This window comes from Budorcas taxicolor, chromosome 20 (genome assembly GCF_023091745.1).
Source record: "Budorcas taxicolor isolate Tak-1 chromosome 20, Takin1.1, whole genome shotgun sequence".
NCBI lineage: Eukaryota > Metazoa > Chordata > Mammalia > Artiodactyla > Bovidae > Budorcas > Budorcas taxicolor.
In genome coordinates, this window is record NC_068929.1 from 74029447 (window position 1) to 74049515 (window position 20069).

The following is a 20069-nucleotide window of genomic DNA, read 5'->3' on the forward strand; positions in this document are numbered from 1 at the left end:
CTGCAGGGCTGTGGGCAGACGGGAGACCCGCAGGCCCGTGGCCTGCGCCTGCCAGCTCTGAGGGGCCCAGCGCCCCAGCAAGTCCTCAGATGCCTCCTCCCACCTTCGCCTTCCTCGCAGGCCTGCCTGGCATCTTCTGTCCAGCCCTTCACACACCAGGCGGCTCAGGGTGGGCGGCTCAGGGTGGGCAGGCGCTCGGCCTGCCGCCCCAGGAACTTCCGGCTTCCATTTCCTGGTCAGCACATTGCTTCTGTCTGGGGCAGTTGTGGGTGTTGAGCTCGTTTATGTACACCCACGTCCCGGGGACAGCGTCGCGGGACACACTTAGGCCATTTCAGCCCGGGCTGCGCCTGTCTGGGCTCCTGCCTCTCTGCACTCGAGCCCGGCTCTCCGCGCACTGGGCTGGTATCATCTACCCCTGCAGCCCGCTGCGGGGCTGCCCTGGCCTCTCCCGGGCGGGCTCTGCACCCTCTGGCAGACCTTCCCCAAGGAAGGTCGGGGCTGCGATGTCGGCCTCGGTCCGTCAGGGAGGTGATCAAACAGCAACCAGGCGCAGGCCTGGAGCTCGGGCAGAACGCCGGAACTCGGGGAGGCAGGCAGGGCACCAGACGCGCCACCTCCAAGCGGCCTCTTCCTGCTTCCCTCTCAAACTTCTCAGCCTTCAAAAGCCGCTGGGCTCCCCTTGCGTTCCAGGGAAGAGAATCTATTATTTGTTCAAAAATAGGTTTGAAATGTGAGCCGCTCACCGGGGGGGCTCACCTGGCTTTTTGTGCGATAATAACAGAGCTGAGTGCACGAGGCTGAAGTCTGTCATCCCATCGATTTTCCTCCTGGGAAGCTGGTGCCTCGATGAGGGTTCAGCCAGAGTGGACTGCCAGCCAGCACCTCCCTGGGGGCAGAGGGGTCAACCAGCCCACCCCGCGAGCCCCTCAGGACATGCACTGCCCTCCCCAGCTCCCCGCCTGGCCAGGACGCTCCCTGCTGCCGGCGGGTGGGGACAGCCCCCCAGGGCCAGGGCCAAGGCAGCAGTCAGAGGAAGAGATGGAGACAGAGGCCGGCCCGCTGGTCCACACCCTTCCTTGACCCCAGGCCCCTCGCCGCTGGCTGCTCTAAGCCCCAAAGCAGCAGAGTTTGGCCGAGGATGCACAATGGAGTTGGAGGAGGGCTGTGCAGGATGAAATGCTTCCTTCCACACTCCCATGTGGATGCCCTAGCCCCCAGGACTCAGGATGGTTTTTGAGAAGGTGATCAAGCTGAACAGGTCATCAGGGAGGGCCCTAATCCAGCCTGTGTGCTGTCACCATAAGGGGAGGGGGGCAGGACACCACCAGGGACAAAGGCCGGGCGGGCGGGCTAACAGTGAGAGACGGCCCTCGGGGCCCTCAGCCTCCAGGACTCAGCCCAGAAGCGTCTGATGTCGGAGCCGCCACAGGGACTCAGGGCCCTCCTGACGCCCCCTCCAGGCCGGCCACCATTCCCCGGGCAGCCGTCCAACAAACTGTGGTCCAACACCCGCTCTCCCTGACAGCTCCCCAGGCAGGTAAATGACCCCGATCCTACCAAGGGCACCACGAGGAGGGGTCCCACATCTCCCCTGATGCCCAGCTTCCAGGACTGACTGGCACGGCTTCCCACTGACCCTGCTCGCTGCACCAGCTGTCTCGGTGTATCTCACCGTGCTCACTGTCCACTGCACCCAGGCAGGCAAGGCGCGCTTGGGGAAGCTGGAAGAAACTGCGAGGAGCTGTGGGAACCAGACACGTTCATTCTCTCCAGGCTGGCACGTCAGCCCAGCAGACACGCCATATTCTCTCCTCTCGAGGTTGACCAAGCAGACACAGCTGTAACAGCCTCAACGCCACAATGCAGCCACGAGGTAGCCGCAAGGGCTTTTTCAGGTGGAGCTTACACATGCTCCCAGAACAAAGGTAGCCCATGGCCGAGCGAGTACCTTGTGACCTGCATGCACAGTGCTCCAAGAGATCTGGTTACATAACTGTGTGTTTACAGAACATGGGGCCAGAGCGAGAGGGCCCAGGGAAAGAGAGCCTGGCCACCGCCATCTTGGCTAATCTGCTCTCTCCCGACAACGGCCAGCCTCACCCCCTGGGGCCGCCGCGCCCAGGAACAGGAGCCGACCTGCTGCCAGGGCAGGAGGAGCCCAGAGGCCGTCGCCGCCCTGTCACCCAGAACCGTGCCTGCTGCTCCCGCGTTTGCCCATGGCGGCGCCTCAACCGCGCTCCTGGGAGTCTCCATTTTCCCTGCAGGGGCCTTGCACACTCATCTCTGAGTCGCCGAGCTGAGTGGGTACAGGGCAGGGCATTCCCTGAGCTCAGGAAACACCGAAGGTCAGCACAGAACGGGGCTCAAAACAGCCACAGCTCTGCTCCAGCGAGCCCGTCATCCCTCCCCTTCAGAGAAACAGCCACAAAAACTCCCATCGCACGACCACACCTCGCCCATCCCACGGGGACACTGGACCCTGAAGGCGGCACTCCAGAAGAGCAGGCAGGCTCACCCAGGTGCTGCAGGTCCGGGCAGGGAGCCGCCAGGAGGGGACGAGGCTGCGCCCGGTGAGAACACCGAGCATTTAGCACACCGTGGCACGTCCATGCCACCAGCTCCTACAACCCACCTCAGACACAGTCAGGAAACATAAGAAAATGTGTGCTCAAGGGTACATGTTACAGCCCTTGTTTCAATAACAGGGCTGGAGACAGCCCAACTGTCTATCAACATGTGGAGACCGTTGGGTAAACTGTGGTGAATTCAAAACCACAGAACGGAGATGTGTGTAGCAGTGAACAGATAGAAGGGCTATCACTATCCGCTGCAGGGCGTCTTCTCCAGACGCAGGAAAAGTGAACTCGCTGGCGTGGGATGGGGAGGGGGATTCAAGAGGGAGAGGACATGCGTGTCCCTCTGGTTGGTTCGTGTCGATGCATGGCAGAAACCAACACAGCACTGTGACACAGCTGTCTTTCAATTTAAAATAAAGTTTAAAACTCAGTGGGACCTCTAGAGATGAAAAATATCACATCTAAAATGAAAATTCACAACATAACCTTAACAGTGGTTTGGAAACTTCAGAAGCTTATCAAGAAGCTTAAACACATAGCTTTCAGTTCAGCTCAGTTGCTCAGTCATGTCTGACTCTTTGCGACCCCATGGACTGCAGCACGCCAGGCCTCCCTGCCCATCACCAACTTCCGGAGTTCACTCAGACTCATGTCCATCAAGTCGGTGATGCCATCCAACCGTCTCATCCTCTGTCGTCTCCTTCTCCTCCTGCCTTCAGTCTTTCCCAGCATCAAGGTCTTTTCCAGTGAGTCAGTTCTGCGCATCAGGATTGGAGCTTCAGCACCAATCCTTCCAGTGAGTATCCCTCATTGGACTGATTGCTTAGGATTGACTGGTTTGATCTCCTTGCAGTCCAATGGACTATCAAGAGTCTTCTCCAATACCACAGTTCAAAAGCATCAATTCTTCACCACTCAGCTTTCTTTATGGTCCAACTCTCATATCCATACATGCCTACTGGAAAAAAACGTAGCTTTGATTAGATGAACCTTTGTCGACAAAGTAATGTCTCTGCTTTTTAATATGCTGTCTAGGTTGGTCATAGCTTTTCTTCTAAGAAGCAAGCATCTTTTAATTTCATGGCTGCAGTCAACATCTGCAGTGATTTTGGAGCCCAGGAAAACAAAGTCTATCACTGTTTCCATTGTTTCCCCATCTATTTGCCATGAAGTGATTCCAATCCCGAAGAAAGACAATGCCAAAGAATGCTCAAACTACCACACAATTGCACTCATCTCACATGCTAGTAAAGTAATGCTCAAAATTCTCCAAGCCAGGCATCAGCAATACATGAACCGTGAACTTCCTGATGTTCAATCTGGTTTTAGAAAAGGCAGAGGACCAGAGATCAAATTGCCAACATCCGCTGGATCATGGAAAAAGCAAGAGAGTTCCAGAAAAACATCTATTTCTGCTTTATTGACTATGCCAAAGCCTTTGACTGTGTGGATCACAATCAACTGTGGAAAATCCTGAAAGAGATGGAATACCAGACCACCTGACCTGCCTCTTGAGAAACCTATATACAGGTCAGGAAGCAACAGTTAGAACTGGACATGGAACAACAGACTGGTTCCAAATAGAAAAAGGAGTATGTCAAGGCTGTATATTGTCACCCTACTTATTTAACTTATATGCAGAGTACATCATGAGAAACGCTAGGCTGGAAGAAACACAAGCTGGAATCAAGATTGCCGGGAGAAATATCAATCACCTCAGATATGCAGATGGCACCACCCTTATGGCAGAAAGTGAAGAGGAACTAAAAAGCCTCTTGATAAATGTGAAAGAGGAGAGTGAAAAAGTCGGCTTAAAGCTCAACATTCGGAAAACGAAGATCATGGCATCCGGTCCCATCAATTCATGGCAAATAGATGGGGAAACAGTGGAAACAGTGGCTGACTTTATTTTTTAGGGCTCCAAAATCACTGCAGGTGGTGACTGTAGCCATGAAATTAAAAGACGCTTACTCCTTGGAAGGAAAGTTATGACCAACCTAGACAGCATATTAAAAAGCAGAGATATTACTTTGCCAACAAAGGTCTGTCTAGTCAAGGCTATGGTTTTTCCAGTAGTCATGTATGGATGTGAGAGTTGGACTGTGAAGAAACCTGAGTGCCAAAGAATTGATGCTTTTGAACTGTGGTGTTGGAGAAGACTCTTGAGAGTCCCTTGGACTGCAAGGAGATCCAACCAGTCCATCCTAAAGGAGACCAGTCCTGGGTGTTCATTGGAGGGACTGATGCTAAAGCTGAAACTCCAATACTTTGGCCACCTTGTGTGAAGAGTTGACTCATTGGAAAAGACCCTGATGCTGGGAGGGACTGGGGGCAGGAGGAGAAGGGGACGACAGAGGATGAGGTTGCTGGAAGGCATCACCGACTCGATGGACATGAGTTTAAGTAAACTCCTGGAGTTGGTGATGGACAGGGAGGCCTGGCGTGCTGCGATTCATGGGGTTGCAAAGAGTCAGACACAACTGAGCGCCTGAACTGAACTGAACCACTTCTGTAAATGCTTAGCAACGTTTTTGATTGTCTGAGACAGATGGAAAAGAGAGAGTAGGTGTGAACAGGAACGCAGATGGTACGCTCTCTGTCACAGGGAGCTGGGCATGGGCAGCTCCAGCGAACCAAGGGTCCTGACTCCATAGGCTCTCGGATGGAAACAGGAAGAACACATGCCCTTCCAGAGGCCGTCACGGCAGCTCTCAACAGGAAAACGTGAGCACCATCAAGCCTGGACCGCCGGACAAGTTCCCTCCCTCCCTGAAGCCCCGGCTAGACTGTCCCTCCGGCAGGCGGTGGGTTCTAATGGGAGCTCTTGAGGATCAGGTTCAGCCCTTGGTGACGGCGGCTCCCAGTACTCCCTGGACAATTATGTTAATTTCTTCAATGCTCACATATTGAGATATAAAGAGGTCACTCTGGCTTATACATCAATTCACTTGCATTTGTTCCTAAATAAAATGACCTATTTATGGTCTACGAAACATACATTGTACACCTGCTTTAACTGTGAGAGAGAAGGACACACTGGCCAGAAGTAAGGGAGGCCCATGTTAAAAGGTAAGATTAAAAGCCGCTCTTCCTGGGACCCCGATGCGGGACCTTCTGTGGTAAGACTCCCTTCCCAGATGCCAGGCCGGGTTGACGCCGTCTGCGTGCTAGTCTGTTTTTGTTTGTTTAAACCTTAAAGAAATGTACCCTTGCCTTGTTTCACATTCTTTGCTTTGACAAAGTATAAAACTGCTGAAAACCACGCTCCTCCGCGGCGGTTTCTCAGAGAAACCTGGCAAGTGGGGCTCCGGCCCGGTTCTCGGCTTGGCTCAAATCAAGCCGCTTTCCGATTACAGACTGGTTGCTGTTCGCCGTGACGGCGGCGCCCGCTTCTTCTAGAAAGGCTGCGTTCTTCCTCACACGCGGCCCATCTGGGGGCTCCTGTCGAACGACAGCGGGAAGCACGAACGGTCGCCGCCTTTCGCGCGCCTACTTTCCGCCTCCACCTCTCACGTCGTCGACCCAACTCCAGACTCAGGCTGAGGGGCCGCGCGCTCCCTCGCGTCCCCACGCCGCTCGGCGCCAGCCCTGGGCCAGGCGTCTCGCCCGCTCCTCGGGAGCAGGCGGCGCACTGCCCGCCCCCCGCCCCGGGGCCGGCCCTCCCCGCGAGACACCCCTCGACCCGCCGGCACCGCGGGGCACGCCGGGAGGGCGGCGCGAAGGGTGACGTCACACCGCGCCCCCGACGCAGGCGCGTGCGCGAGGCCGGTGGGACTACGCTTCCCAGGGGGCCACGCGGCGCGCCCACTTCCGGCGGCCGGTGCGAGGCCCGGAAGCGGCGCGGCGGCGAATCCAGCGGCTCCAGGGCGGCGGCGGCGGCGGCGGCGAGCATGCGGGGCAGCCGGCGGCCCGCGGCGCGCGGCGCGTTCGTTCCCCGGCGGTGGCGGCGGCGCGCGGCGGCTCTCGCGTGAGCGGCGGCGGCCGGAGCGTCCGGCAGGGCGCCCGACGGGCGGAGTGCCCGCGTCTGAGAGGCGGCCCGGCCGGGCCCGGCGGCGGCGGCGCCATGTGGAGCGGCCGGAGCTCCTTCACCAGCCTGGTCGTGGGCGTGTTCGTGGTGTACGTGGTGCACACCTGCTGGGTCATGTACGGCATCGTCTACACCCGCCCATGCTCCGGCCACGGCCGCTGCATCCAGCCCTACCTGGCGCAGAGGCCCAAGCTGCAGGTGAGCGCGGGCCCCCAGCCCGACCTCCGCCCTCGGGCGGGCGGGCCGAGCGGGCGCCAGACTCCCCGCCGCGAGCCCCGACGCCCCTCGGCCCGCAGCCGGCCCCTGTACCCCCGCCCCGTCCGGCGGCCGGCCTCAGTCTTCAGCAGGCGTCCCTCCGCGGCAGGCCGGCCCCTCACAGCCATCGTGTCACCGCCGAGTTCTGTCCCCTGAGGAACGGCAGGCACCTTCCCTGCAGCGGCCGCTCAGGTCTTCCTCTGTCGGCGCCCTGCGCTCTCTGCCAGGGCCCTCGCAGGCTTGATTTTCTTGACGGTCCTTTTTCCAGCTCAGTGTGTATACCACCACGCGCTCTAACCTGGGCGCTGAGAACAACGTGGATCTGGTCTTGAACGTGGAGGATTTTGACGTGGAGTCCAAATTTGAAAGGTACGGATGTGGGCAAGGTGACAGGCAAGCCCCGTGAACACTGAGATTGTTGAAGAGTCAGTGTGTGTGAGAGAGAGTGAGTGTGAGAGAAGTGTGCCTCCGAGAAGTGGCGTTACCGACCCTCTCGTGCTCGGCAGAGCGTTTCAGCTGCAAACATCTGTGAAACGCAGGCAGCAAACTTCGTTTCACTTGAAAGTGACAGCTGAGCAGTGTGTCGCTTCGGAAGTAGCTTACCCGACTTCTAACAGCTGTGGGTTGCAGCTTGGCCCTGGGGAGTTTCCGGAGGGGTGGGGATGGGTGCAGACGACGTGGAGAACAGAGCTTACACAGTTCCGACAGCAAAACTTGTGTTTTCCCAACAGAAGTGGTTCAGTTCTGTTATGTAGAAGGAAAAAGAGAAGGATGGAGGGAAGATTTTAGCAGAAAATCAAAATTAAGTGAAGTGTATCTTTATAGAAAAGAGCAAGCACTGTAGATATGGAAGTATGCACGGTAACTTTTTAAAGCTGCATGTTACCGATGGTTCTAGTTTTTTAAGTTTCAAAAAACTTGATTTTAAGAGCGATGTGCTCGTCGCGAGTCCTCCTCTCCGGTCTTTGTTGTCTGGGAGGCGGCAAGACGAGTACTGGGGTGCGTGATGTCGTGCAGAGCCCGAGTCCCGTGGGAGAGCTGCTGTGGGTACGGGGTGGGTCGCGCGTGCCTGGGGTCGGCCCGCAACCTCAGCCTCGGGAATGCAGGCTTTGCGGCAGCCGCCCATGCTTTCAGGGTACGTTGCGTAAACGTACATTTAGGACTTCAGTAACATCTAGGCGGGTGGGTTTTACTCTTAGTACTTCTCAGCCGACAGTAATCGGTTTGGGTTCAAAACGGCATTTTCTATAGACTCACGTGCATGGCCTCTGCTTCCACAGAACAAAACATGCACGGCGTCATTGTCTTCGTCTGTGTCGTTTCAGGACAGTCAACGTCTCTGTTCCCAAGAAAACGAGGAACAACGGCACGCTGTACGCCTACGTCTTCCTCCACCACGCCGGCATCCTGCCCTGGAACGATGGGAAGCAGGTGCACCTGGTGAGCCCACTAACCACCTACATGGTCCCCAAGCCAGAGGAGGTCAACCTGCTCACCGGGGGACCCGCAGCGCAGGTGAGCGGTGCCGGCGGAAGGAGGCCTGCTGGCCCCTTGCAGGCCACACCTGTCTGCACGTGCGGTCATCTATGTTGAGTTAGTGACGTGCAGTCTGCGTGTTCGGTGACCTTCTTTACCTGGACTCCTGCTTGGGTCACGGGGCCTCTGAGCCCTGGAAGTGTGTGTGCAGGGCAGAGAGTCGGTGCGGGGCGGAGGGTCGGTGCAGGGTGGCCCGCCTCAGCTACGGTCAGCCTTGGAGCTGGCAACGCTGTGCTGGGGCAGGAAGGGCAGCGCCGGGGTGTTGATTCTAAGGATGTGACCTAAGTTAGGAGAAAGGCAGGAGTACAAAGTGTGTCTCGTACACCTAGAAAACCACACGCGCAGGGAAGGCTGGCGGGCACGCACTTGGCCGTGACCGTGGCGGGGACGGAACAGAGGTAGCCTGGTGTTCGGGGCCATGTGCCCTGGAAGGAGAGTCCTTCACGGCCAGGGGTGGCGGCTCGCCGGCAGGTGTCCGCACCGTCTCCTCTGTGTCCCTGGAAAGGCCCCCGGTTCCCTTCCCGTGCAGACTGCCTCAGGGCCTTCTTAGGAGGCCTGTGGAGGGCGGAGGGCGGCTCTGGATCGGGCGGGTGCTGAGTCAGTATCAGCTCTTGCTGCTTCTGGGAAGACGGTTCTGGTGTCACCACTAGAGCTGAACTGGAGCTGGAGAACGGAGATAAATAGAGCGTCACTGTTCGTGGGGCTGCTCAGGTCTACCGTTAAGGTCTCCCCACCGGGAAGGGTTTGTTCTGAATTTAGTGGGTTTAGGCATGTTGCCCAGGTGCGGACACGCCCCCTTCCAGAAGGCTGGGCAGAGCTGCTTCAGAAGCGTCTTGGTTCAGGCTCCTTGCAGGCTGCAGGGCTCTCATCTCCAGACTGCCCGCGCCTCCTGTGACTGTTCAGGGCTCCGCCTTCTTGGGACCCCCACTCGGGCTGCAGGCCCGGGATAGAAGTCCGTGAGACCCAGGATCACGTGCTCTGGAACAGCAGGCCTTCGGCTTCTGCTGTGAGCAGGCTGTGGGGAGTGAGGGTCTGGGCGAGGGCCGCCGGGGTCCCCCTCGGGCCTGCTCGGGGCTGCACTCTCTGCTCACAGGCTCCCAGGTGAGGGTTCCACACCCCGCCCCCCAGACCCGCTGGGCCCGCCCCTCCTGGCCTTTCCCTGCTGAGTCAGCGCTCATGTTCAGCAGCAGATCGAGGCCGAGAAGAGGCCGACGAGTGCCCTGGATGAGCCCGTTTCTCACTGGAGGCCCAGACTGACCCTGAACGTGATGGTGGACGACTTCGTCTTTGACGGAGCCTCCCTGCCTGCAGACGTGCAGCGCTACATGAAAATGTAGGTGCCACTGAGGCCCCGGGGCAGGCCCGCTGCGGGTCCCGCACCCAGCCTGACGTGCACAGCCCGCTGCAGGTCTGGCGCCCAGGGAGTTGCGCGCAGCCCAGTGTGGGTCCTGTGCCCAGCCTGACGTGCACAGCCCGCTGTGGGTCCCGTGCCCAGGGAGTCGTGGGCAGCCCACTGCAGGTCCTGTGCCCAGGGAGTCGCGCGCAGCCCGCTGCGGGTCCCGCGCCCAGCCTGACGTGCACAGCCCACTGTGGGTCCTGCGCTCAGCTTGAGCATCACTCGTGCACCCCCTGAGCCGACAGCAGGGGGGGATCCTGTGGGTGGGGGAGCCCCTGGGATCATGGTCGGCCACAGTCGAGGAGCAGATGGGCCGCACCTGCACCCCTGAGCCCTCTGCACTGGGGAGCCGGGGGCTGCCTGGAGTGCCCCCGGCCGTCCTGCCTCGCTGATCAGACCTGCCACCATGACCGGGAGGGAAGAAGGGAACAGCAGGTGTTTGTCTCAGGGACAGTGGGGAACCTGATTCGGCCGAGTCACCCTGCACCCTCGAAGGTCTCCCCTCTCTGCATCCCGTGACCTTGCACTCCACTCCCTCAGCTTAAATATTGATCGTTAGGTCATCCTCTTAACTGTCACTTGCTATCAGAAGGATAACCATAGAAACCGGCTTAGGTCACCCTGCATCTCTGCGCTGCAGGGAGCCCCCTGACGCCAGGTCCGGCCCCAGGTTGACACGTGGCTCCCGGAAACGCGCTGAGAACCGTTGCCCCACATACTCTCAGCGGCTCCTCTGGGGTGGTCACGACGCCTCGCCTTTTGTAAAGTTCTCATTTTTAATCGCTGGGTGCGTTCGTAGTTGAGAGTGTGTGGGCCACTGGGCGTGAGGCCCCTGCCTGCCCCCTCCCAAGCCTGTGGCTCTCACGTCTCGCCGCACCCCGGACCCCCGTGTGGGCGCACGCACGGCCCTTCGTTCTTCTCTGCGTCCTGAATGGCGTCCCACTGAGCGCCCGGTGCCCAGCCTCACCGCGTTCTCCAGTGGCAGCTCTGAGGGGGAGCGTGGCGCACGGGCCCCTCCACTCCCCTTGGGAACGCGAGTCCTGGGCCTGCCAGTGACCAGAAGCCGCTGGAGTCGTGGCTGGGGGAGCGGTCTGTGAGGTAGACCCAGCGTCCTGGGGCTTCGGTCCTCACGGATGCAGGAGCCCCCTGGTGACCTGGAGACGGCTCTGCCCCCAGGATCCAACTGGGGAAGACAGTGCAGTACCTGCCCATCCTGTTCATCGACCAGCTGAGCAACCGCGTCAAGGACCTCATGGTGAGTCAGCCGCTGCCCCCAACCCCAGCACAGCGCGCACACCGCCGGCGGCGGATCCCACCCGTGACAAGCACGGAGCCCTGGGAGGGCTGCTTATCCCTCAAGTGGCTGTGGCTGTGGCTCCATGGGAGCCCGGGTTTCTGGTGTGGCGGTATCTGGAGCAGAGCCTGCCTCCTCCAGGCTGGCACCCGGTCACCTGCACCCCCAGGGTGGGCTGGGCTGGCAGCAGCACTAACAGCTGACACCTGGGGCTGCTAACCGCTGTGGGCACCGTGCTGGACGCCTCGCAGCACCCTAACAGTCGTGTCTCCCACCCGCAGGGACTCAGGTAGGTCAGGGAGGTGGCCTGTCTGCGGAGGCCTGCTGCTTAGCGTCTGCTGGGCAGAGCTCAGCTGTGCGGAGTCAGGTGTTACGGGACACCTCCCCTCCACACACACTCACACGTCAATTCCAAGTATCCTCGAGGGCCCCATTGAGGGGCCACGCCTCCCTGCAGCCCCTGCTGCCCCCATGAGTGTGGCCGCCCCCCCCCCCCCCCCCCCCCCGCTGTGTTCTCCTCAGGGCAGCCTTGGCATCTGGTCCCTGGTCAGGGGCGCAGGCTCCGTGGGCCTCTGCTCGACTCAGCTGCCCACGTGGGTCCCCGTGCCTGCCCAGAAGGCGCCGGGGCTGTAGTCAGGAGAGACCACAGGGTCTGAGTGATGGACAGGAGCTTGGGGAGTGAGGGCTTCCTGCAGGAGGCTCCTGCAGGTCTCCCGAGGAGGGTGTGGTGCCAGGCCCACGGGGCCAGTCTGGCGCAGGGCCAGACCACCGCCGCTCCCCCACCAGGTCATCAACCGCTCCAGCACCGAGCTGCCACTCACCGTGTCCTACGACAAGATCTCGCTGGGGCGGCTGCGCTTCTGGATCCACATGCAGGACGCCGTCTACTCGCTGCAACAGTTCGGTGAGGCCGCCGGGGGCGCCCCGGGAGCGGGGAGTCGGGGAGCCCAGAACTCGGCTCCTGTCCGCCTGTGAGGCCCATCCCCCTTGGGCCCTGTGGGGTCCGAGGAGTTCCTCTGCAGACGAGGTGACCCCTCGGGGCCCTGTAGCGCAGGTCCACGTCGCCCCTCACTCAGGGCCTCGGTCCCCTGCAGGGTTCTCAGAGAAAGACGCTGACGAAGTGAAGGGGATCTTTGTCGACACCAACTTGTATTTCTTGGCACTGACCTTCTTTGTGGCTGCGTTCCACGTGAGTGCTCCTGGTTTTCCAGTGCAGCCTCCCCTCTCCCTGCCCCCCAGGAGAGGGGTCTACACTCAGGCTCGACCAGCTGTAGGGCTAGGTTTCGTCTGTCTGGAGCCGTTTTGAAAACAAATCAAAATCAATGAGATTAGCAAAGTAGGTGTTTCCTTGTTTGAGGTCTGGTGATTCCAAGAGTTACGGTAGCGTTCTGCGGGGAGGGTCCCTGGTAGACGCAGTGGCTGGCGACGCCGGGAAGGCCCACCTGGGGCTGTGCTCGGGGCAGAGGGCTGGGGAGAGGCCCGGCTCCTGGCTGTAACAGCGGGTCCCCAGGCCGGGGGACCGGCTGCCAGGGAAGCTGGAGCTTGTCAGGGCCGCGCTGTGGCTGAGGTCTCCCTGAGCGGACAGTGTCTCTGATCAAGCCCGTGCTCACCCACACGGCGTGGGGGCTCATCGCTGTCCTGTCGTCTTCCAGCTGCTTTTTGATTTCCTGGCGTTTAAAAACGACATCAGCTTCTGGAAGAAGAAGAAGAGCATGATCGGCATGTCCACGAAAGCAGGTACCGGTTCGGGACTCGCACGTGTCCTCCGAGCTGCCCCTCAGGGCCATGCGGGCGGGTCACAAGCTTACTCTGACGCCCACAGGGGTCTTTGCCCGGGACCCCCGCAGCTCTTGCTTGGGACGGGCTTTTAGGTCCCCGAGGGAGCAGCCTGGGAGGGTGAGGGCAGCCTCCTGGCCGTGGTGAGCACCCCGTACGCCTGGGGCAGGGGGCGCGGGGGCCGGTTCTCGACGCTTGTTTGCATGGGCTCATGGTCCCGCGGGCCGCCAGGCTGGCCTCCCAGCAGGAGGTGGCTCTTCAGCTCCTGTGGAGTCACTGAGGGAGGGGCCTGGGGTGCTCGGGTGGCCCCTCGTCTCGGGGTCTTCTGTCCTCCATCTCTGGCTTCCTTGGGGGGAGGGGTCTTCTGTCCTCACCTTTGGCTTCCTTGGGGGGAGGGCCGCACTGAGCCCCCGGCCTTCCGCTGGCCTTTGCCACGGTGGCGTGAGCAGGGTCTGTGAGGCCCGGGGCCCGCGTTGTCGGCGGGCAGTGCCCTGCAGGGGGCATCCCCACAGCCGTGGTGGCTCCTGAGCCTTCGCTGGGAAGACAGGCATGGGCTCCGGCGCAGGGTCCCCGTCGGGAGCTGTGTTCCCCGCATCCCGTCCACGCGTCGTGTCAGTGAGTGTGGCTCACACACGTCCTGGCTGAGGCGGCTTTCTGTTGGGTCCCAGCCCTTCATGGTCGTTGCACGGTGCGCGCTTTCCATGGCTCCCTTTCCGTGGACAGAGGAGAGACGCCCTTGAAGGTGCTGGTGTTGGGGCCGAGTGCCTGTGTGCACGTATGTGCCTGTTAGGTGTGTGCACCTGTGGGTGTGCGTGTGGGTGCCGCCAGCTGGCCCCGCCCCGCGCTCAGCCGTGCCCGCCTGCCCCCAGTGCTCTGGCGCTGCTTCAGCACCGTGGTCATCTTCCTGTTCCTGCTGGACGAGCAGACGAGCCTCCTGGTGCTGGTGCCCGCGGGCATCGGAGCTGCCATCGAGGTGAGTGGCCCGCCTGGGCGCTGGTCTGCGTGCTGCCTCGAAGCCCCTGGGGCCCAGGTGCTCAGCGCGAGTCGGGACTGGCATCTGCCTGGGGACTGGCCTGCCTGGCTAGGGCGAGGGCGCCGCTGCCTGGCTCCTCCAGCGGAGCTCCACACAGCCCCGTGTGTCTCCACCCCTCGTCCTCTCCGCCTTCGGGACGTGGTAACTCGGTGGGTGGACCCTGTGGTTGTCGCTGAACTGATGCCGTGTGGAGCAGGATGTGTAATGGGCGGTGTGGGGGTGATGGGTCAGGACACCCCCTCTTTGGAGTCCAGGGCCCCTTGGGCCTCTGGCACCACCCTCACCAGGACCCTCAGCGTGGCTTTGTCCAGGCCTTTGCCTGTGGGTACTCCTCGGGAAGTGCTGGCCAGGCCCTCCTGCAGCCACAAGTCTTGTGGAGACCGACTTCACTGTTGTGCTGACCCCACCTCGGGGGCGGCCACCGGGAGACACCCAGCCGTGGCAGGACACGGGACTCTGGGCTGCCTGCGGGGCTGGAAGAAGGTGCCGGGGCGAGTCTGGAGGTGATGGGGCTGGCCAGGCACAGGTGGATTAGGTGGGGACTTGTTGGTCCCCAAGGGTGGACAGGCTGGGTCTGCACTGGAGACAGGCATTGGTCAGGGGCCCACCAAGTGGTCAGGCTGAGCTGGGGTGCAGCGGGGCATGAGCGGCCCGTGTCCTGATCGGTCACCATCCCAGGAGCAGGCCGTGGCTCCTTCTGGGTCCTGGAACCTCAGGTGTGGGTTTTCCCTTCTCAGCTGTGGAAAGTGAAAAAGGCCTTGAAGATGACCATCACCTGGAGAGGCCTGTGGCCCACGTTTCAGGTAGGGGACCGCCCCCCCCCGCCATGTCTTCTCAGGGACCCATCACCATCCCGCTGCAGCCCGCCCTTGGTGCAGGTGGACCGCTGCGGGCATCCCTTGGCTGTGTCCCCACAGCGTACAGTCCTGAAGGCAGGTAACCGTCTTGTGGTCAGTTGTAGGCCCTCGGGGAGACGCAGGGGTGTCTTGGTGTGGGCGGGGCAGCTCTGCCCTCAAGCCCCCTGGCCTCTGACTCCCCTGGGGTCCCCCATCCCCAGCCGTAGAAGCAGCAACCCCCTACCCCACGACCAGGCAGGATGCCAGTTAGCCCATCTCAAGTGGAGCCTCCCTTGGGGGTGGGGTCCCGCCCTGACCACACCTTGAGGGGCTCTCCAGTGTCAAGCTTCCTGGGGCGGCAGTGGGAGGTTACGGCCAGGCGGCTGCTCTGCTTTGTGTGGTGGGCCTCACGTGAAGACCCAGGGACAGTGAGGGTCCAGGTGTGGAGTCCAGGGCGGGTCACACGGCGGTGGGGTGCAGCCTGTCGTGGCCCACGTCACCTCGGTGCGTCTGCCCTGGCTGAGGTGGAGCAGGGCGTTTGCTGAGAGCCTAGCAGGATTGGGGCAGGAAGCGGCCGTGCTGCGTGACGTCCAGGTCGATGGGCCTGCTGTGGCCCCGCGTCCCGGGCGGTGCGTTCACAGCTGCCATGCCTGGCTGGGGGCTCCTCCCGCTCAGCCTGCAGCCTGGTCCCCTCTTGGGCACAGCCAGGCTGAGCCCAGGCGCCAGCCTGGCCCCTGGGGTGACGTGCTTGTGTGGACTCTTTTGCAGTTTGGCGCTTGCAGCGAGTCTGAGCGGAGGACAGAGGAGTACGACGCCCAGGTGAGCGGCGGTGCGGGGTGCTTGCCCGCAGGCGCAGGCCTGGCTGTGGCCGCCCGGGAGGAGGCCCGTCCTGGGTGTGGGACCTGCCCACCTTAGCCGTGACCCCGGGAAGCTGCCTGCTTCTGACCCGGGAGGGGCGCTGGGGGCTCCCGGGTCCCAGTCCTGTGGGCGCCTGTGCCACGTCCTGTCCTGTTGGGAGGCGTCTTCCTCCCCGTGGGTACCCGTGGGGCTGTGAGCCGGGCCTGTTCCGCGATGCGGGGTTCCCCCTCCCGCACGGTTTTCGGGTTGGTTCACACGTCCCTTCTGCGGGGATTTTGTGTTCTGGTTTCACGGGCGTCGGCCACATCCCAGTCTTCGTCGGGTTTTGGTAAAGCCCGGATTGCCTTAATGGGCAGGTGGCCCCACCAGGGAGCCTGGAGCCTTTCTTCAGAGTCCTTTGCTGGACGTCTGGTCCCCTATCTGCCCGCGGTTAGGCTGTGAGTCTGGCTGCCAGGGGCCGGTGTGGACCCGCCACACGCCTGTGGTGGACGTCCTGTGGGTGGATGCTCACCAGCCTGTATACTCCACGCAGCCCGGCTTCGCTGCCCTGGACGTCCCGCCGCTGTGCCCTCTGGCCTGTGGGTCTAGGCGGCTGGGAGGGCGGGCCCTGACCGGGCGCCTTCTGTCCCCCAGGCCACGAAGTACTTGTCTTATCTGCTCTACCCTCTCTGCGTTGGGGGCGCCGTCTACTCGCTGCTCAACGTCAAATACAAGAGGTGAGGGCGCCCCGCTGACAGCCGTGGGTCCAGCGCAGCTTCGCCCCTGGCCGGGGTCCTGGCTGCCCGTTGCTGGCCCCGCGCGGACATCTGGTCCCGGTGGGCTGGGGAGCGCTCGTGGGAGCAGACTCGTTGCTGGCCACAGCCCACATCCAGAGAGGCCGGGGCCCTTGCACTGTCCTGGCCCCACCCTCCCAGCACGGGCGACCCCCGACGGCACCGGCGCTCAGGCCGGGCTCAGGGCCGCCCGCGGGCTCCGTGGTTCCGTCCCACTGGAGGTCGTCGCAGGCAGCATGTCAGTGCCCGGTCTCCGCCGTCTCCTCGGTGGGGGCTCCGGGAAGCCCGCCGTCCATGCAGGTGGCCCGGGCTAGCCCGCCGAGAGCAGCCCCTGCCGCAGCCCCAGCACCGGAGGGGCTGGGGGGGCTCGGTCACGACAGAGGCCGAGCGGCGCCCCCGACACCTGCCCTTGCTTTCCAGCTGGTATTCCTGGCTGATCAACAGCTTCGTCAATGGTGAGCCTCCCGTCTCCATGGCGGCATCTGTGGCGGGCCGCGTTGCGCGGCTGCCGCCTAGCCTGGCGCAGCGAGAGGTGCCGTCCAGCCCTGCCTGCCGTGCCCCTCACTGGCCTGTGGGATTGGCTGTGGGTGTCGTGTTCTTATAGGGTAGTTGGTGCAGGCAGCAAATGCTGCTGCCGTGGGCACCGCAGCCCCCGGCCCCGTGTCCCGGGGCAGCACGGCCCGCTCGGCTTGTCCAGACCGTGAGCTGCCGCTCGCAGGCCGCCGGACCCGGCTCAGCGCGTTCGCTGGGTGTGGGAGGGGCCTGTCTCGGTCCTGGGCGGGAGGCGGTGGGTGACGGCAGGCAGAGCTCCCGGGCGGGCGTCCAGAGTTGGCAGCCCCAATGCCCGGGGTGGGGGCGGGCAGCATCCCGCCCCGTGCCTCCACGCCCGTGTCTCCCCAGGGGTCTACGCGTTCGGCTTCCTGTTCATGCTGCCCCAGCTCTTTGTGAACTACAAGGTAAGAGGCGTACCCTCACCCGTGGGCCCCGCGCCCCTGGGCCGCCACGCCCTGATGCGCCCGTCTCCTTGTCCCCAGATGAAGTCAGTGGCCCACCTGCCCTGGAAGGCCTTCACCTACAAGGTCAGTGCGTCGCCTGCACGAGGCCCTTGGGGACTGTCCCTCGTGGCCCGGTCGTGTCGGCTGTGCTCCTGTGCAGGGGCGGTGGGGGTCGGGGAGAGGGGTTCTCGCTCAAGCGCAGAGCCCCGCGGTGGCCCTGGAAGCCCGGGGTCCCTGCCCCAGCCCTACAGTCTCCCGAGTGACAGCCACACTGCTTCCTGCCACCACGCATCCTGCGGCTGGTAGACGCTCCTGACCCACTGGCTGGCGCCGGGTGCTGGGTTCTTGTCCACCAGACGGCGGCTCCGGTGGTCCCAGGCCCGCACTGCCAAGGGCTGTCTGGGCATGTCGTGGCCCGGGCACGTGCAGAGGCTGGCACCACATGACCCTCCAGTGGCCGTGAACTAGAGCGTGCCGGGTCGGGGTGGGGACAGTCAGAGCTGCCTTCCGCTTTGGACCTGCGCAGGGATTCCGTGCGGGCGGCTCCGTGACCCCGGGCTCCCGGCGGCGCTTCTCCGTCCTGTTTCCGGGGGGCGGGTGGGATGCCCAACCGTGGGGTCTGTGCCAGCATCACCCTGGGCCCAGGACCCCTGCTGCTGCCCGCTGTGGTGGCTCTCGAGTCATGGGCGGCGAGTGCCCGCGTGCCCGGGCGGCTCTGGTCTCACGGCCCCGCCCACCCGCAGGCCTTCAACACCTTCATCGACGACGTGTTCGCCTTTATCATCACCATGCCCACCTCCCACCGGCTGGCCTGCTTCAGGGACGATGTGGTGTTTCTCGTGTACCTGTACCAGCGGTGGTGAGTGTGGCCCCAGTCCCGCTCCCGGGGGGGGGGCGCGTTGGCAGGTGGGCCCTCGGGGCGCGGCGCCCCCTGCAGGAGCACTGCTGTCTGTCTGACCGCCCCGCGAGCACGTTGCTCCCCTGCTCAGCAGAGCGTGAGGCTGGTCATGGCCCTGCTCTGAGCGCACGTCAGGAGCCCGGGCTCTGGCCCCCGCCTCGGCGTGGGTGCAGCTGTCGGCGGCGGCCTCGGGAGCAGAGGTCTGGCCTGACCATTCCAAGAACGTCAGGAGGGCACAAGGCAAACCCACGCCGGTCTCTCCCACGGGGCCTGACCCTCCGAGTCCTGGCTGCCCTGCTCCCAGGACACGCGTGATCCCCCTTGCACGCCAGCCAGCCTGACGCCCACATGGTCTCGTTGCAGGCTTTATCCCGTGGATAAGAGTAGAGTGAACGAGTTTGGGGAGTCCTACGAGGAGACCCCCCAGCGGAAACCCCACACAGACTGAGCCGGGCAGGGCGCCACTGCAGAGGGCCGGTGGCTCGGGTGGGCCTCCCGCCGTCACAGCCTCTACGTTGCCAAACCCCCGAGTGTCCCTCATGGCCTCGGGTGCCTCCATGCCGTGTCCGTGGTGCCAACGGCGCTGACGCCGCCGCTGGCACGGACGTCCACCTGGTCACTGGGTCCGGGAGCGTCTGGTGCCCACGGGTGCTGGGCCGCTCCTGCGGGGTCCCCACCCCGGATGCCGTCCCCTGTGGCCTGTGGGCACTCCTCACGGGGATTTCACATGTCTCCTTGAATCCATTCCGTATAGACTCTGGGATCGAATGGCTTTTTCCTTTTCGTTTAAATTTGACTATTTTACAGCTTAATGTATGTATGTTTCTATTTTAAAATAAATTTCTCTGGCTGTACACTCTTCGTGGCCTGACATGACGTAGGTTTCAGATAGTGGCGTTTATCCCGTTCCCAGAAATGAACATACGATGGGGTTTGTGTACGTGTTTGTCAACAGGAGATTTCAGGAATCTCGGACCACAAGTCTCGTTACGCGTCTGCGTCTGGTTTTGAAGCTGAGTCATCGCCGTGTCCTGGGGGCCAGTAGACGAGTTTTGTTAGAGAAACACCCTAGGGCTCTCCCTCACAGAGGGAGAAGCAGGGCAGGGAGGTGTCTGCAGCCAGGGAAGATGAGGGTGAGAGCTGGTGGTGGCGCGGTCAGTCGTGTTCCCTGAGACTCATTCTTGGAGCCTGTTGGCATGGTGTGGGCACGCGAGCACGTCAGCATCTCAGCCCCTGAGGCTGGCTCTGAGCCCAGACCTCATCAGTGGGATCTCCTTGGCGATGTCTACACTGGCAGGCTGTGGCCTCCAGCGGTGTCTCCAGGAGGGCATCCAGGGCCCCTCCGTGGCCAGAACATGGGGCCAGGTGTGGGCTGGCGTCGAGGCAATTCTCAGGGTCAGATCTGTGTGTCCCTCCCCAAGTCCTCGAGGCCAGACGGAACCACACCCAGGAGTCAGCTGCAGCACGTGCCCCTGTTAGGGGAGAGAAGCTGCTGACTTAGCAGGCTTCCCCACCCCTGAAAGTGTATCAATACATTGCACCGTGAAGGGCTTCACAGACAGGCAGAAGCAGGAGGAACTCCTCCCAGCAAATCTGCTCTTTGAGAAGCCTCACAGGGAGGCCTTCCAGCAGGGGAGAGGGCAGCGGGAGCGTCTGATCTGGGGAAGCCCCGGAGGCAGCAGCCACGCGGTGAGTCTCGACTCACTTGCTCATTTACGGTATCTAAAAAAACCCCACTTGCAGCTCCAGTAGCAGTGGGGCGCTGCGGGGTTCCACAGAGCCACACACGGTGTGAAGACACGATGGACTCCAG

At 62.3% G+C, this 20069-nt stretch overlaps 1 protein-coding gene across 2 annotated transcripts; it reads left to right on the forward strand.

Moving 5' to 3' along the window:
- Positions 1-6597: 6597 nt before the first annotated feature.
- CLPTM1L (CLPTM1 like) lies at positions 6598-19103 on the forward strand. 2 transcript variants are annotated; one of them, XM_052659055.1, is made up of 17 exons: positions 6598-6804; positions 7130-7230; positions 8187-8376; positions 9582-9730; positions 10970-11048; positions 11874-11991; positions 12182-12276; positions 12740-12824; positions 13733-13836; positions 14634-14699; positions 15501-15551; positions 16224-16306; positions 16784-16818; positions 17264-17319; positions 17398-17442; positions 18102-18217; positions 18620-19103. In XM_052659055.1, the coding sequence occupies exons 1-17, from the start codon at positions 6643-6645 to the stop codon at positions 18702-18704; spliced, it is 1620 nt and encodes a 539-aa protein (XP_052515015.1). In that variant the 5' UTR covers positions 6598-6642; the 3' UTR covers positions 18705-19103. The 2 variants fall into 2 exon arrangements, with proteins under 2 accessions (XP_052515015.1, XP_052515016.1); XM_052659056.1 differs by having other exon boundaries at positions 6599-6804; positions 9585-9730.
- The last annotated feature ends 966 nt before the right edge of the window (positions 19104-20069 follow it).

Excerpts from the sequence above, each read along its gene's own strand:
- CLPTM1L (XM_052659055.1), top strand. The coding sequence starts at position 6,643 with ATGTGGAGCGGCCGGAGCTCCTTCACCAGCCTGGTCGTGGGCGTGTTC. Across the intron at positions 6,805-7,129 it reads CGCAGAGGCCCAAGCTGCAG|CTCAGTGTGTATACCACCAC; the intron begins GTGAGCGCGGGC and ends TCCTTTTTCCAG. Across the intron at positions 17,320-17,397 it reads AGCTCTTTGTGAACTACAAG|ATGAAGTCAGTGGCCCACCT; the intron begins GTAAGAGGCGTA and ends CCTTGTCCCCAG.